Source organism: Paramisgurnus dabryanus, chromosome 19 (genome assembly GCF_030506205.2).
Source record: "Paramisgurnus dabryanus chromosome 19, PD_genome_1.1, whole genome shotgun sequence".
NCBI lineage: Eukaryota > Metazoa > Chordata > Actinopteri > Cypriniformes > Cobitidae > Paramisgurnus > Paramisgurnus dabryanus.
This window is the reverse complement of record NC_133355.1, coordinates 28,445,898-28,462,375: the sequence shown is the minus strand read 5'-3', so window position 1 is coordinate 28,462,375 and position 16,478 is coordinate 28,445,898. Positions and strand designations below refer to the sequence as shown.

The following is a 16,478-nucleotide window of genomic DNA, read 5'->3' as shown; positions in this document are numbered from 1 at the left end:
AACTTTTTGTGCATTCATATCCTTTTTTATTATTACTGATGCAGAAATAAAAATGTCATGCAAAACACTCATTTAAAAAAACATCTTGGCTGTTTACTTGTTTGCCTCAGTCCTTGATTTTGTTTGTGCTCTGCGGTGTCTTTTTCATACCTAAGTCATGTTAGCTTTGATTTGTGTTTATTTGTTCGTGTTTTTATTGATTCTGCTTCTGACGAACAATATTCATCATGCTTTGTTTAGACGTAGCTGTGATCACCGCAGCTGGTCTCTTGGCACGTTTGGAGGGGTGATAAATATATTTCACATTCATTTTTTCGAAGCCACGAATTGTTTCCCCAAGAGGATCGTTTGTCGTTTGGCTTTGATCACGGTATATCATACACAAACATCTAAATCGGAGGACTAATCAAAAACGTCTTTCACAGAGGGAAAATGCATGGCTGGCTTTGACCACAACTGAAAACAAATCCACTTAGCCCGGGCTTTGCCTGTGTGTCGGGGGGAATGGCAAAGCCGCAAATCAAATGAGTCCAAACTTCTGCAGCTATCGAATCACCGACTGCTCCGCTATAAGCTAAGACGTTTGAGAAGTTGGCTGACTCGACAAAGTGCCACTCCAGAAATTAAAATGCTCACTCACATCTACACTGAAATGCCAAACCATAATATTCAGTTTTTTTAACCCTGGCTTTCCATAACATTTACATCACATAATCCTCTTCAGTGTTCGGTAACATTTCCATTTATAAAGGCTTTCAAATGAACGCTTTGTGAAATACAATCTTGTTGTGCAATTTATTAAGCAAGTTTGTCATGAAAAGTTAGAACTGCAATGTCGAACATTTATTTACAAGGTAACATAATATGAACTATACCATAAACTGAAACAGATCAAAATGTCATATAGAAATAAAGTCTGCCGTGTTGCACTCACAAATGTGACCCTGGACCACAAAATCAGTCATAAGGCACACTGGTATATTTGTAACAAGTATTATTAGATTTTTCTTTCATTCCAAAAATCATTAGGATATCAAATCATTCGCCGCCAGCACAAAAGTTTCACAAAATGCCTTCCAGGAAAATTTTCTTTTAAAAATATACAAACATACAAAAATATAAAATGAAAGAACAGACTCTCTGCTTTCAAACAAAAAATAAACAAACAGACAAACTTTTCATCCTATCTATTTTTTTTCTCTACTTATAAACTCTTTAATATGGGTATTTGTAAAATACCTTTTAAAATAATATGTTTAGCAAAAGGCTGAATTAATAAAGAATTTTGTTAGAAATCAGATTCAGAACAATTATCAAAACATAAATAGAGTTTAAAATTAGTAAATAACCTTTGGGCTTCAGTTTTTTCATAAATTGGGTAAGTGGATCAAGTGGATAATCGTGGTATTGCAGATTAACATAAAAATTTATCAGTAACATGTTTTTTTTTTATGTAAATGTTTTCTCTTTATTGACGAGATAACTCATCAATGGCGGGGAAAGAGTTAAGTAAAGATCATGTTTCATGAATAAATTTGTAAATTTTCTACCGTTAATATATCAAAAATGTATTTATCATTGGTAATATGTGTTGCTAAGGACTTAATTTGAACAACTTTCAGGTCGATTTTCTCAGTATTTTGATTTTTTTTGTACTCCCAGATTCCAGATTTCCTAAAAACTCATAAATCCTTGTAAAGCTTATTTATTCAAATTTCAGATGATGTATAAATCGCAATTTCAAAAAAATCGACCCTATTACTGGTTTTGTGGTCCAGGGTCACAAATAGGACACTATTTTGCAATTACTATAGTATTACAGTGTAATACATGAGTAATTACATATGAACAGATATATAGAGCGCTTTTACAACTCTAAACGCCTCAGTGATCATTCATACAATTATTTGCAGTCCTTTGGTACACATTAAACATGGCAAATGAAAGATGACATTAATATAAGGCACTGTATCTCCCCCTGCAAATAAAGTGTTTATCAAAACCTTACATACAATATTTCAACCCATTCGTTTGACTTAAAGAAATATCTGTTCAGAGCAGATAAACAGCATGTTGTAAAAATGTACAAAAACGATGTTTGTCACTATTTACAAAAAAACTTTTGTTTGAAATTAAAGGTAATGTTCACCCAAAACTGAAAATTCTGTCATTATTTACTCACCTTTAATTTGTTACAAACCTGTAAAAATTTTTTGGTTCTACCGAACACAAAGCAAAATATTTGTAATCAAGCAGAAGGCGGATCACCATTGACTTCCATAGTTGGAAAAACTACTATAGAAGTCAATGGTGCTCTAAAGTTTCTTTACAAACATTGCTCAAAATATCTTCCTTTGTGTTAAGCAAGACCAGAAATGTATACAGGTTTGCAAAAAATTGAGATTGAGTAAATGATTTTAGGGTAAATTATCCCTTCAAGTAAACACGTGTGCTACAATTTGTCATTTATTGTGGTTGTTTGTTTTTTTCTTTTAAATAAATGAACACTTAATACATTGTCTGTGCTATTACAGATGATGTATTTGTGCTCGGTAATCAGTGATCTGTATAAATACAGTAGAAATCAGTTATGCCAAAAAATAAAACAGTGCAAAAATCCTCTTTAAGGCACTCATGTGGAATGTGTAAAACATTCGAACTAACATTTATTTACAAATTTCAAAATTCATGTCACACATGAGCAAAAATGCATAGTTTCCATTTAACCCTCCAGTTTTCGGAAAATTGAAAAGTGCGACCACCTCACCTTTAAATCCCTTTTGTTAGGTCTCAGCTCGGGGTTCTTGGGAACCCTCCAGCATCTGTTACACAGACTGGGAACAAACCCTAACCACTCCGAATAAAATAGCACAATAAGAAATCACGGCCCGGTAAAAGTTATTAATGGGTTTTTGAGTGCTGACATGTTGATGTTGATTCCTGAGGAAATTGGCAGGCTATGAGTGGGTGCACCCCGGGCATCATAAATGTGCATGATCAGAGCTCTGGTCACTTTCATGACTGTCTTCCTCATTGCTTGGAGAGCCGAGGGGATGGTGAAGCCCCACTAAAGGTGAAAACTCTGAGGGTAAGAGCGTTCCTTTCTTTACATTCACGAGTTCTTTCTCCCGTGCGGCGGCACCTTGCTGTCCACCCTTCACACGTTTCCATTTCATTCTTCTGTTCTGGAACCACACCTTTACCTACACAACACAAATAATGTTCATGTGAAATCATTTAAGTTCCTGTTCCTTAGATGATAAAGTGCTGTGTTGTGCAACAGGTGGTGGGTTAACAAATACTGATAAAATGTTTACCTTATAATGCACTTTTAAATGTACAAATGTAAATGAAGGTGTCAGACAAAATGGTCCCTACAGTAGCTGTCACTGCGATTTACACCTTTGTACCTAAAAGGTTCATATTAGCACCTCATACTGGTACCAAAGAGTGCATATTAACACCTTAAAGATACATATTGGTACCAAATGTAAACATATCTGTACCTAAATGCAGTGACGACCTTAAGCATCTAGGGGCCCGTTTCAATAACTAATATGGGGCCCTACCAACATTAAACATAGACATAATAAAGCAAAAAAAGCCAGGAATCCCGTTGATTTGCATTAATGGTAGCCTATATTATTTTATTACGTAAACTTTCAGCTTCACGAACCAGCAGCTCAACAGAAATGATCCAACCTTATTTAATTAATACTATATTGAAGAGTTTCATTGCAAAATGAGATTTTTGGTTGTGCAATTAATATCAATTCAACTGCAGTTGGTTTTCAGCTGTTATTTTCAGCTGTCTGGGCTGACTTAAAAAAAACCCAGATCAAACATCCCCTCAGCTTGAAATATTTAACAAAAGCAAAGAAGAAAAAGTGTCTGACTGACACTGAACCGAACTTATAAATAACGATGGGCTCCGCGTTTTTTCAGCACCGTCGACAGCTCACCTGGCGGCGGGCGTAGATTTCACCTGAGTAAAAAAATCACCCCTTGTTTATCTAACGTTCTTGGTCATTATGTTCATTTAATGGAACTTGGTGTGGATGTTGCGTTAGAGGAAAATGCAGTCATGCAAAAAATATATTAAAGGTAGTCAGTAAATGCACACAGATGTTATACACATATTTTAAATACAATGAAATACTGAATTAAGGTTAGAATAAAATCCAATCATATTATAAAAAAACATTGAAATCAGTCCCTAAAAAACCCTAATATTAAAAACCTAGCATCACACCTGCACAGCCAAGCCTGATGAGAGAGAGCATGCATGGTCGAATTCAAAACTGCGTTTTTGCGCCCTTGAAGGGCACTTCGGGAAGGGAACGCCGCTTAAACTCTCACTCCAGATAAATGAAAATGACGTTGTTTTCATTGCTCTATTCTCCAAGTGTATTTTAGCGGTCACACAATGAGACACAATTGCGCAACTGTCTGCACAGCTCTGATTTTCGAAGGGAATAGGGCATAGGGATGAGGACTTCCAATTGGTATTCTCTCCATTTGTGACGGAAGGCTAACTACGACAGGTAACACAATTAAAGAAATGTCGGTTTTCACAAAAATAAGGCTATTAAGCTCTCGTCTAGTGATCCCGATGCTAAAACCTCTATATATATGTGCACGTTTTCTGAGAGTTTTTATGAAGCACTGTAATGGTGCTGTAAACGATTCTACATTGATGTATAAAAATGAAAGAATTGACTTTTAAAAAACACAATTTAAATGACATATAATACATATTAATGTAGTTCTACAGTTTTATCGTAGACTAAATAAAATACATTCATTTCATATTAATAATCTGATGTCTATCGTAGGCTAAAGCGCATAGGAACGTCCGAGAGAAAATAAAGAGTGAAAAATAATTGATTTAAAATGAAAGATATGTGATTGCTTAACGCCCACTGACACTGACACTGAGAGCACCCCCCCCCCCCTTGGAGGGTGAAACTTATGGCGCTTTTCCATTGCATAGTACCCCACGGTTTAGTTTAGTTTAGGTCGGGTCAGCTCACCTCACTTTGGCGTGGTTAGTTTTTCCATCGAGTTTAGTACCACTTCGCAGTGGGAGGGATTATAGGCGTGTGGTTATATTTGCGCTTCCTACTGCTGTGACATCAAAAGTGAGAGCGTTGTACATTCCCATAAATTTATTATCCCTCAGTCCACCACAAAATTAAAATTGGCCACCACAAATAAATGTTTGCACATCGCGTTTATCACTAACGTTACCTCTATCTCACATGACCGTCACCGTTTCTGTTCAAACACCGCGGCGTCAGTCAGCGGTGCTCCGCTGAGCCTCATTGAAGTTGCATTTAAGCATATAATACTGACGTGCTCGTCGCGAATGTTCCGCCACAAACTGCAAGTTTGGAAAAAACGGTTATGGTGTCCCTGGTTCTTAACCTGTGGATGTTTGTTCGTGAGTTTGGGAACTTATAGCAGAGAACAGATGACAACATTTTTCCTCGAGACAGCGCAAGCTAGCCTAGCACAGGTAAAGCTAATCTACATATGATGCTGCAGTGATGATTCTCTCAGACCAATCAGTGACCTACAGTGTTCTCGCGTCATGTTTGGTATCAGCTCCGATCGCTTGGAACCCCAACCGAGGTGGTACGAAAAAAGTATCGGGTACTACGTACTACACCCAATGGAAAAGCTCCCAAAATTAAGCTGACCCGACCCAAACTAAACCAAACCGTGAGGTACTATGCAATGGAAACTTTGTTATGGTGCTTAACCAAAAACAAAACAAAAAAATAAATAATAAATACTGTAGAGTAAATGCACAGGTAATGTAAAATATTACAATGAAGTTATAATTATCTCAAAGAAAGAGGCACAGGAGATATGAAAGGAGACAAAGGTTGGTAACAGGCTTAGGGTAAAGTTAATATCCAATGAACAGTTTTGTATTTATTGTAGGGCTGTCAAAAGATTAATCGTGATTAATCACATCTAAAATAAAAGTTTGTGTTTACATAACATATGTGTGTGTAGTGTGTATAATTAATATTTATATATAAAAACAACACACACAGTCATGTATATATTTAAGAAAAATTGGTTATATTTCTATATAAAATATTTATATTTCTATATAATATAAATTATATAAATGTTTATACAGTATATAAATGCAAATATTTCTTAAATATACACATGAATGTGTGTGTATTTATATATACTTATTACACGGCTCTCTGGAATGCTTGATTCTGATTGGTCAGTTGAGACATTTGCAGGGTTCTTTTCAAATAATAACCGCTCCAAAATAATAACGTATAGCCGGACTACTTTCACGAGTAAAATCGCTCCGCGCCAATAAAGATCAATAAAGATTACTGTCTGTTTGGCGCCATCTTGTGACAAACACTCGACAACCACGACAAGACACAGAGAGCTTACTGAGACTGAACTTGACAAAATAGAGCATGACAGCTACGAAGCCAACACACAAAAAAATACAGAATGGGGATTAAAACTTCTCAAAGACTGGTTAAAAGAGAAAAAATGGAGACAGACAAGTATGAAGCAGAGGATCTTAATAAGATATTACGATCATTTTATGCATCTGTGCAAAGTTTCGCGGAAGGATAAAAATGTTAATTTAAAACAAATATGTCAATAAAATGTTTCAAATTCATATTCATGTCCAGTTTTTTTTCTTATGTGGCAAGTAGCCGTGTAATAAGCGGGATAGTGTAGAGGCAGCCGGTATTTATTGGGAAATAAGCCCCTTCAGTGTGATACAAGACCCTCCGCTTCGCGTCGGGTCCTGATCACACTGTCGGGGCTTATTTCCCAATAACTACCGGCTGCCTCTACATTATCCCTTACATAATAATTATATACATTACACACACATATGTTATGTAAACACAAACTTTTATTTTAGATGTGATTAATCACGATTAATCTTTTGACAGCCCTAATTTATTGTAAAAAAAAAAAAAAAATGAAAGACTACATTATGCTATAATTTCAAATATGCCAGTGAGCCATGTAAAATATATTATTACCATGGGGCCATTAAATGCTTTATTCTGATTGGTTGACAAAAGTTTAAGGGAGTGCATTATTTTCAGTAAACGCATATCTATGAGGTCTGTGGACTGCATTACAGCTTCATATTATTATGCCAAATTTGGACTTATTTCATTTCAACAAATAAAGCATAAATATATGTGTGGTAGTGAAAGAAATACATTTAGAATAATTAATAAAATATGAACACAGAAAATAAACACTGATTGCCCTCATTGTTCAGTTTTGTTTTTGCTTCATTCTCGATAAAATAAACTAGAACAAATTCTACATAAATACTGAAGAAAAAATATATAAATATTAATAGGCCAACTTGTTCACATTGTTCCTATTACTGCAATGACCAGTGCATGTCTCTCTATCTCTCTCTCTCTCTCTCTTCAAAGGCCCGTCATCAATTATCTCTTACATATTGTAACTTATATTAAGTTAAAAAATAATAGTGAATAAATGATTTTGCACATTTCATAGCAAAAGACAAATAATAAACTAATGTTAGGAGACAACATTTTGGCAAAACCATTAATAGCGTACAGTAGCCAACTACAGTTCACACAATGTTTATGGGTCTTTCTCGGTCTCCTGGCAACACAGACGTCCAAGATTTGCATGGGGAAACCCAACCCCACTTTGTGGGAACGTGTGTTATGGTACTCTCGAGAAAGAGTTGATCTGGCACGTACATGCAGACCCCCAATCTGAATTATGTCTTCTGTATCAGAGCAAACTGTGTGCTGTGTGCAGATTGGATGAGTTTTCCAACACAGCTCTCAGTCAGACACATGCACTGTACTGTACATAAACTTAGCAAAACACCTTATTTCATGCGCACTGCAGGTACAGTGAAAGAGCCAGAAGGATCATTCGTCTCTGCTTCTAATCTTTAAACTTCCCATAAAGGTGTTTTTCATCTGGAGCGTGGGAAGTTTGGTATAACAGTGATATGATTGGCTCTCTATAGGCTATTTTCACCTGGTCAGTTATGTGCTGATTCAAAACTCCTGGCTGCTGGTTGGCCCCCGGTCCTGCATCTGATTCCTGACTCAACACTTAGCTCTGTATTTGCGTCTCTACTGTGATGATCAAGCTGCTGCCTAAAACGGGTCGATCGGATCAGGACCGAGTGGCGGCAGACTGAACCCCCACCACCCATAACCAGACTTGATAGGGCAACTATTTCTGGCTGAGATGGTTATTTTGGGAAGTTCATTGCAGGTATTGCAGATCACATTACATGGGGAAAAAATGACCAGTGTGCGGAGTGAGAACTTTCCTAAAATTTGGAGGAAATAAACGAACTGGGGTTTAAAATTAGGGTTTTAAGTGATAGATTCACACTAACTTTTTAAAATCTGCAAGATATGTTTTATTAAATAACAGTGGCCACAAAATAATTGATTTAGTTATTTATTAAAACTTTTTGTAAATAATAACACAAATTATCCTGTTCAGAAATCTTCGTACTGCATATGATCTCTTTAAGCATTATTGATTACACTGCAGAAACAAAATGGTCTTAAGCTGTCACTGGGGCGTACAAATATGTACCTCTGACTTAGTAATATGCACTTTTTGGTACTAATATGCACTTTTTGGTACTGTACCAGTATGTGCATATGAAGTACTAATATGTTCTCTTTAGGTGCAAAGCTGTACAGTATGTTTTGAAAGGGTACCTCCCCAGTGAAAGCTAGGGACCAATTTTATGACAGTAGCTGTGTTTCAATCCAAATGTGAAGTGAATCCTTTAAAAATTGCTTCAACTAAATAAAACTAGGCACGCTTAGAAAATAAAGACACAAGTGCATTTAGTTACGATTGGGCAAGTTATACATTTTACAGAATTTATTTGGCGAATGCATTTCCATCTCCCATAATTCGCATTTTATCTTTTTCACATAAGCCAAGAACCACGTCTAGTGAGTGTACAGTGAATTAAAAGATTTTCATTCGAAATTTGCCTTTTCCATAAAATCAGGGTGATGGAAACCCAGCTATTGTAACCTTTTGTGATAAGTGACTCATTTGTGTCTCATTTATGCTTGCTATAATGTTTTCTTTTATCGTTTGGTTAACACTGGATTAATTAATGACTCATTGATCAATATAAAATGTACACAAATGTGTGTATTTTTAAAAGAAATAAAGCAATACCAACATAGAAAGCACTTGGTTAAACTTAAATGCCGGTGTTTAGTGACCTAGACAGGTTTGTGTTGAAATACCACATGCAAAAAAGATTATTTGATTTAGTAATTTATTTAATGTAAGTAAGGAATAGTTGATGACAGGCCGTTGAATTATAAGAAAATAATGCACACCCAAGGTGATAATGCGGCACAATGCTAAGCAGAGTAATTTAAAAGATCCAAGTTAATTTTTTGTTACTACAAACATTGCTCTGGTGGTTATTTTAAGACATTTGACAGGTTTGGTGTGCGTTTTACAGACAGAAACAACAACACCCGTGGAACATTTCTCAACCAATCAGAATAAAGCATTCAACAGACCCATGGTATAATATAATTTAATGCATGTAAATGTGTGTAGCTGATGGTCCGTGGCCACTACATTATTATTTTTTTAAAAAGATTCAAAAGCATTTTATAGTTTCTGAAAAGGCTACATTTTTCAAGTGGCATGTACATGGATTCTCCTAAAAACATTACGTGTAGTATAATTACAAACAGCTTTGGAAAAACAGTAAAGGCAGATGTTCAGAATTTGCTGTTTTAGATCCGAGATCAACCCACGTCCAAAGATTTATTGGATCTCTGTGCTGAGAGTCATTAGGAAGCAGTTGGGAGCGAGGAAGGGAAAAGTGATTCAAACAAAACCATTCAAATCCTAGAAGAGTTACAGGAATTTTATTCAGGTCAAGACACTGACACTGAAACAATCCCATGAATGGGTGTGAGATGTGCAGACCGCTTTAAGTATTACAATCAGTGTCTGGATTTATACCGAATTAAAGAGAGAATTTACTGCAATAGTAAAGAATACAGTCCCTAAACTGATAGGGAACTTAAGGTTCTAGTTGAAAAAAAAAAATATATATATATATAAAGAATAAAATGTGGCAAATACAGTCACTTTTTTAAAGGTTTGTATCAGAACAGTACAATATATTTGAGTAACAAAAATAATTAAGATTGTAGTATTTGCGTCATTGTAAGCAATGAAACTTGAAATATAGAGATTTATAATATAAGTAAATCATACTGTACTGAGTACTGAGTCAAAAAAAGTTAAGTGGTTTTGGACTTTGATTTGAGAATTGAAGCAATTGTACATTTTCAGAATTTAAGGTACAAAGGCTATTTATTTTCAGTTCATATAGAAATGTAGCCATTTAATCAGACGTCAAGGGTTTGTGCAAAGAAAGGGCTGATGCTTAAAGTCACAGGGCTATGAGAATTTTTATTAAAGGGCCCGCACTAACGCACCACCCAGGCCCAAAGAGGCTATCTTAGTTCACCGCTGTATAACTTGTGTAGTCAGCGTATATCCAAAGGCTTTGTCTACCCATCAGGCAAATGAATGTGTTTTCAAAGCCAATAAAAGTGACAACGTTACCCATTAACACATGAAAACCAGCCAAGCATCAACATACTTGTCTCTCCGTGAGGTCAAGGTTGACAGCGATTTCGTAGCGCCTGAGCCGTGTCAGATAGTTGTGGTGGGCGAACTCGGATTCAAGTTCTCGAATCTGTTCTTTGGTGAACGCCGTACGCTCCTTCCTGGGTTTACTGCTCACATCTGACTTGTAGCTCCCATCCTGCGAATCTGAAATGAAAAACAGATCACTCTCCAGCCGCTGCAAAAAAAATATGTGAGGAGGCAGAAAAAGAGGGCGAAAAAATAAGATGGTGTGATAAACTGCAGGACTCGGAAATAAAATAAACGAACAAAAATAAAAAATGAAAGCGGAACAATTTGGACTGCCAATCACCGTTTATTATGGCGATACGGACCTGGTGTTTTGAATAGGTGGAGACGGGCCAGGGAAAGAAACATGTGCCTGAAACAACAGGCTTTCTTTCGCACCCTCCAAAAATCAGATCAATTTCCCACACAATGACTATATAAAGCTATCCAAAAAAGATTACAGATTGATCAAAAAAAAATTTACTTTAACTGTATGTGTGCCGGGTTAACACTTATCAAACCGTACAAGGTTCTAGTTATATATAAAGTTAAAGTGTGTTATAATGTCTCTTTACCATTGAGATAACATGAATCTGTAAAGACGGGTGCTTGACATGGTTCATAAAAATAAACTTTACAAAATTAAAATGAATTACAAATTTCTTTATCTTTCTTTAAAAGCATTTGAACTAATAACAGGATTGCACAAATTAATTTAAAATATATTTATTGTGCATTTATAAACTTTGACTATCACTAATAGTCCTTTCTCCTCTCCGATTCTTCATTTTGAGTTTAAGTGAATTACAATTCACTTAAAAAGAGAGAGAAAGTAAAAAGTTTTTAATGAATTTCTTTCAGCTTCCCATTCACGATGTGATTTACTGTAAATGCAAAAATTTTGTCTCGAATGAAAGCAGGATGGTTTCATAACTCATTTCAAGATCCAAGGTTTTTACAATACACAAAATTATGAGTCTTGCAGCTCATATTTTATCTTCAACATCACTTTTCTGAATAATCTATAATGTGAACTGCTTGTCACTGCAATATCTCGACATATGACTTTGCTCCAAATGGAAACCACGCTGCCTTTAATAACTGCCAACAGAGTGAAGAATAAAATTAGATTTGGTATAAAGGCACCGCTGAGTGCCAACAGGAGCCTTCTGGAAATTTCTACCAGCGTTGGCTATATCCATCAATCTGCTATCATGCCATAAATTACTGGCAACTGGATGAACAGCTTCAGCATTTAGGTCCCATGCATGACATCTTTAAGTTGCAAGAGCGGTTGATCCACCGTAAAAGTGAGTCAAGATTGTTATTTAAATAAAACGTACAACCTTTACACTGTCCAGAAAAAAATTGTCAGAATATGGTCCCTATAGCGGAGCGCTGTACCCTTTCAAAAAGTACACATGTGTGCACCTAAAGAGTTTATTTAAGTACGTCAGATGTATCAAATGTAGATCTGTACCTAAATGGTATACATTAGGAAAGCTTGGGACCATTTCTATTACTTATTTCTAATTTAGCTACATCGTTGTACGCCCTTTGTACAATCAGCAAAACAACTATGTAACTCTTTTTTCTATATTCCTGTTATAAAAGACTTTAGGTCAATGTCACACAACTTCATTTATCAGGTGTGACATTTCTATTGTTCTTGAAATTTGAGGAGCAGAATTTCTATGAAAGTCTAACTGTTTTTCTCTAGCCATAAATGGCACGACTGTGTTTGCGGGGTATCAAAAGCACAGCTGTGGGCAGTGCGAGCGCTTAACAGCAGACTTCACCTGTGGGCTATTAAAGACCTGAGGGTAAATGTCACAGTGACTTACACCAGTGAGACTGATGAGAGAAAGACATAGAGCAGCCACACATCATTACTGTACTCTCAGCAGCATGTTCAACATGTTTTCTTTTATTTAATTCAAAAATTCAAAATGTATTATTATGAAATGATGTTGTTTTTGCCCATTTTCGTTGAATTCAGTCTAGAGTTTGAGTTTGTGTCTCAGTCTGTGTGTGGATTGATTAGAACCAAGTGTGTGCGCACTGTAAAAAAATAATTTGCACTTACATCTTTAAATACAATCATCTTGGATGTACAAGTCATTTCAATTTTTTTTCTTCATGTGAGATTGCATATCTTGACTACACTGTAAAAACAAGGATTTTGTCAAATCAACACATATTTTTATGTTTCTTTAACTTAAAAAAATTTGTTAAACAATTTCAACTTGAATTTAAAAGTTATGTCAACTTTATTAAGCAAAAACTGAAAATAGTATTTTGAGTTGACTTGCAAAACAAAATTGTTTTAACTTCGTGCTGCATTTTTTTTTTACAGTGAGTTGCTGTAATTTGAAAAAGATAAAGTTGAGATAAGTTAGGCTTATTGAACTTTATTTTATAAGTTACAGCAACTAGTCAAGATGAAAAATCCAAAGTCAAATGACTTGTAAATCCAAGTTGATTATATTTAAATGTTTTTGCGCATTTTTTACAGTGTGTGTGTGTCTTACAATCTGAATGTCAAATGTGTAAAACAAATCACACGGATCCTAATATTCCTTTTATTATTATCATCATGCATCGTCAAATAAAATCATTTATTATTGATGGATATTTGGCAATGTATTATTCTGGGATCTCATTTACGACGAGCAAAGAAAACTTTATAAAACATTTTGTAAATGGATTTTAAATTAATAACTAATAAAGACATTTCTATTTCTGATTAGTTTAAATTGTAAAGTATTCATTTTTTTATTTTTCTATTTGTTGTTATTTAAAAACTGTTTTTAAAACACAATATAAAGAAAGTATAAATTAAAAATGTTATATCGAAAATATTCGATATAATATTTTCGATATAAAATGAATGAATGAATTTCTCTTAATATCTATCAAAACTGATCAAATATTTCCATCGTGCCTCAAACTAAATTACACTTTCATTTATAAGGCCAGATTGGGCAAAGACTACACAAAATATATAAACACAACGATTACAAAAATTGATGATTTTTGATCAATAAATTATCTATAAATAAAAAACAGCAAATATTGACAAAAGTAAACATTTTTGACATCATTTGTACTGAAATAATGAATTGGCCTACTATTCAGTTAACCCGTTAAATAAAATTTTTTTATTTTTGAAGATTTGTAATGAAGATTTATAATTTGTATATTATTTTGTATAATTTGTATATTCATTTGTATGTGAAAGAATTTTAGCCTAGTTAAGTATAAATATAATAGTATACTTTAACTTTTTAAGTGTGTCAATACACACAAAACTGTTCAAATAACAGAATGAATGAGGAAAAAACGTGTGTCGTACCTGAACTGTCGCTCTTCCCTTTGCTATTCCGTCTCTCTGGTTCAACACTAGACATGGTCTGTCTCCCAAATTCGCCTGACGCACATGACACCCTAGAGGGGTCACTATCAGCTAGCGTTGGGTTACCCGCGCACAAACCCTGGGAACCTGTTCCCCCAGAGCTACACAGGTCTGGCGCTGCAGGTTCGGCGTGCAACAGACAGAGGCCGTGACGTTCGCCACCGATTGATGGCATTTGCGGTACGTGCCATGTAGGTTGATGCTGTGAGTGATGTGGATGCTGCTGAGCGGGGTGAACTCTATGGTGTGGTCCTCCAAAGCTGGCCTCGTCCCCTGTGTAGCTGCAGGGCGGCGAAGGTCCCGGCAGGTCAGGGTAGGAGACGTGATCCGATCGACCGTGCAAAGCCAGCGAGGACTGTGTGAACGCCGGGTGCAGGGCTTGGGCCGGGGCGTGAGGGCTCCGCAGACATCCAAACAGAGAGTGATCCATTTCCCCTTATCCACAACTCCTGGTCTTTCTCCGAAAACGTCTTCTCTGCCTGCACGCAGAGCGCACACGTGAGTTTTTTTGGGGGAAGCCAAAAATCACAAGGCGAGCTCCTCTCACCTCGCACCCGTGGCTACCGTAGTCCAGGAGTCAGCAGCAGGAGGAAGAGGGAGCGGGTGGCGATGAAAGACAAGGCCTCTGGTAATCCTGAGCATGCAGCCCCGTTGCCAGGTGGAGAGAGAGGGTAAACACACACAGCCTGCGAGAGGAAGCTCGGGTGACAGATGGAAGAAAGAGAAAGAAAGACAGAGAGGTCTGGGCCCGACTGGATACTGTGCTTGAGAAGAAGTGGAGTTGGAGAGGGAACAAGAGAGGGAGGGGGGCAAGCGGAGGTGGTGGAGGAATGGATGTTATATATAGGGCGTAACATGAGATGGAGGTTGGGTCGCAGGCTCCTCGCTACTGACCACATGCATACGATCTTCCTCCAGAAAAGCAAGGTACGATAATTTCGAGGCCAGCCAAGTAGTTCCGGAAAACGGGTATGATATTTTGGACGTGGGCGATATGACCCCACTGAGAGATGAGTTGCTTATGCAAGTGGAGTGCAAGTGTGAACCAGAGGGGTTTTGACAGAAGATGGGGTTGGGGTTTTGGGGCGACTGCTGCTCAGATTGCAAAGTTTTACTGAAGTGTGAATAAACTAAGGTGCCGCAGAATGATCTACACTTTCAGCATCGTCTTTAAGGACACGGAATTGACCGTGATTTTGATTTTGGAGTGGATTATGTGAAATGAAGTCCAGCCAAATGTATTCAATAGCACATAAACAAACCACTTGGCCCAGCTCCCCATATACTTCGTGCTAAAGTCCACTTAAATGACAAACATATAAAAGTTGTGCATTGAAAGCGTTTGATGTCTTTGATCTCCATTGTATTTTAATTGAAATGCATTCTTAAGAAACTCACAAAAGTTTGATACTGTCAGCCATTAAGTCTGTCTGCCATGCAATAACTCAAAATCTAACAAAAACTATAACCAATCCAAATGTTACGCTGCATCGTCTGTTGCAGGCATAAAGTGACATGCAGATTTCTATAAATCTGTATAACAATAGATACACTGGAGTCTAGTTCATACTGTAATAATTCATACAGTTGAAAAATGAAAATAGTTTTGAGAAAACAGATGCTGTTCATTCTCGTGCATATTTTCAAATGGAAAACCACATTTCTCTCCCAGATAGCTCAATGAAACAGAACACTTTTTGAAAGGGACTTTCTGCTTGTCACAAAATGTCTAAGGGTTTGAGCAAGGCATGAAAAGTCATTTAATGATCTACGCTTACATCCTGGATGAAAAGCAGATATTTTATTTACTGACAGCAAAATAATTTTATTAACATTTCTTCAGTTTTCATGCAAGCTGATGGAATGACAATTTATTTACACTGCAATGAGTAAAAAGTTGGATAAAAAATTACTTCAATTGGTAACTTTTAATTTCTTTTTAATAAAAAAAATTAAGTGTTACAAATTAATTTTTTTATGACTTTTCACTTTTTACAGAGTAGTTTATATTTTATAGGATGTTTCAACCACAATGAAATAACAGCTTGGTGCAATGCAAATTATAAAGGATCTTATTTTTATTGTGGCAAAACACTGTAAAAAATATATCATATCAACATATATTTTTAATCTTACTTTAACTGAACAAATTAAGTTAAACAATTTAAACTTATTTTTCTAAGTTATGTCAACTTATCACAATTCAAAGCTTAAAAAAGTGGGTTAAGTTGACTCGAATAGTCAAGATGTTTATATAGTACTTCTTGCTGCATTTTTTAGGGACTTGTTCATGAAAACACAGTTTAAAAATGCTGACAGAAAAAGTCCTTTTATATTTTTTGTC

At 36.0% G+C, this 16,478-nt stretch overlaps 1 protein-coding gene across 1 annotated transcript; it reads right to left on the bottom strand.

The window, feature by feature from the left end:
• Window positions 1–776: 776 nt before the first annotated feature.
• Window positions 777–15,238, bottom strand: meox2b (mesenchyme homeobox 2b). Its single transcript, XM_065294570.1, has 3 exons — window positions 14,075–15,238; window positions 10,685–10,857; window positions 777–3,203 (listed from the first exon to the last, which is right to left on the bottom strand). Exons 1-3 carry the CDS (start codon window positions 14,562–14,564, stop codon window positions 2,982–2,984), a joined length of 885 nt encoding a protein of 294 aa, XP_065150642.1. The 5' UTR covers window positions 14,565–15,238; the 3' UTR covers window positions 777–2,981.
• Between the last annotated feature and the right edge of the window lie 1,240 nt (window positions 15,239–16,478).

Coding starts and splice junctions, on each gene's coding strand:
- meox2b (XM_065294570.1), bottom strand. CDS start 14,564: ATGGATCACTCTCTGTTTGGATGTCTGCGGAGCCCTCACGCCCCGGCC. Junction 10,858..14,074: donor AGGGAAGAGCGACAGTTCAG/GTACGACACACG, acceptor TTTTCATTTCAG/ATTCGCAGGATGGGAGCTAC. Junction 3,204..10,684: donor TTGACCTCACGGAGAGACAA/GTATGTTGATGC, acceptor TGTGTTGTGTAG/GTAAAGGTGTGGTTCCAGAA.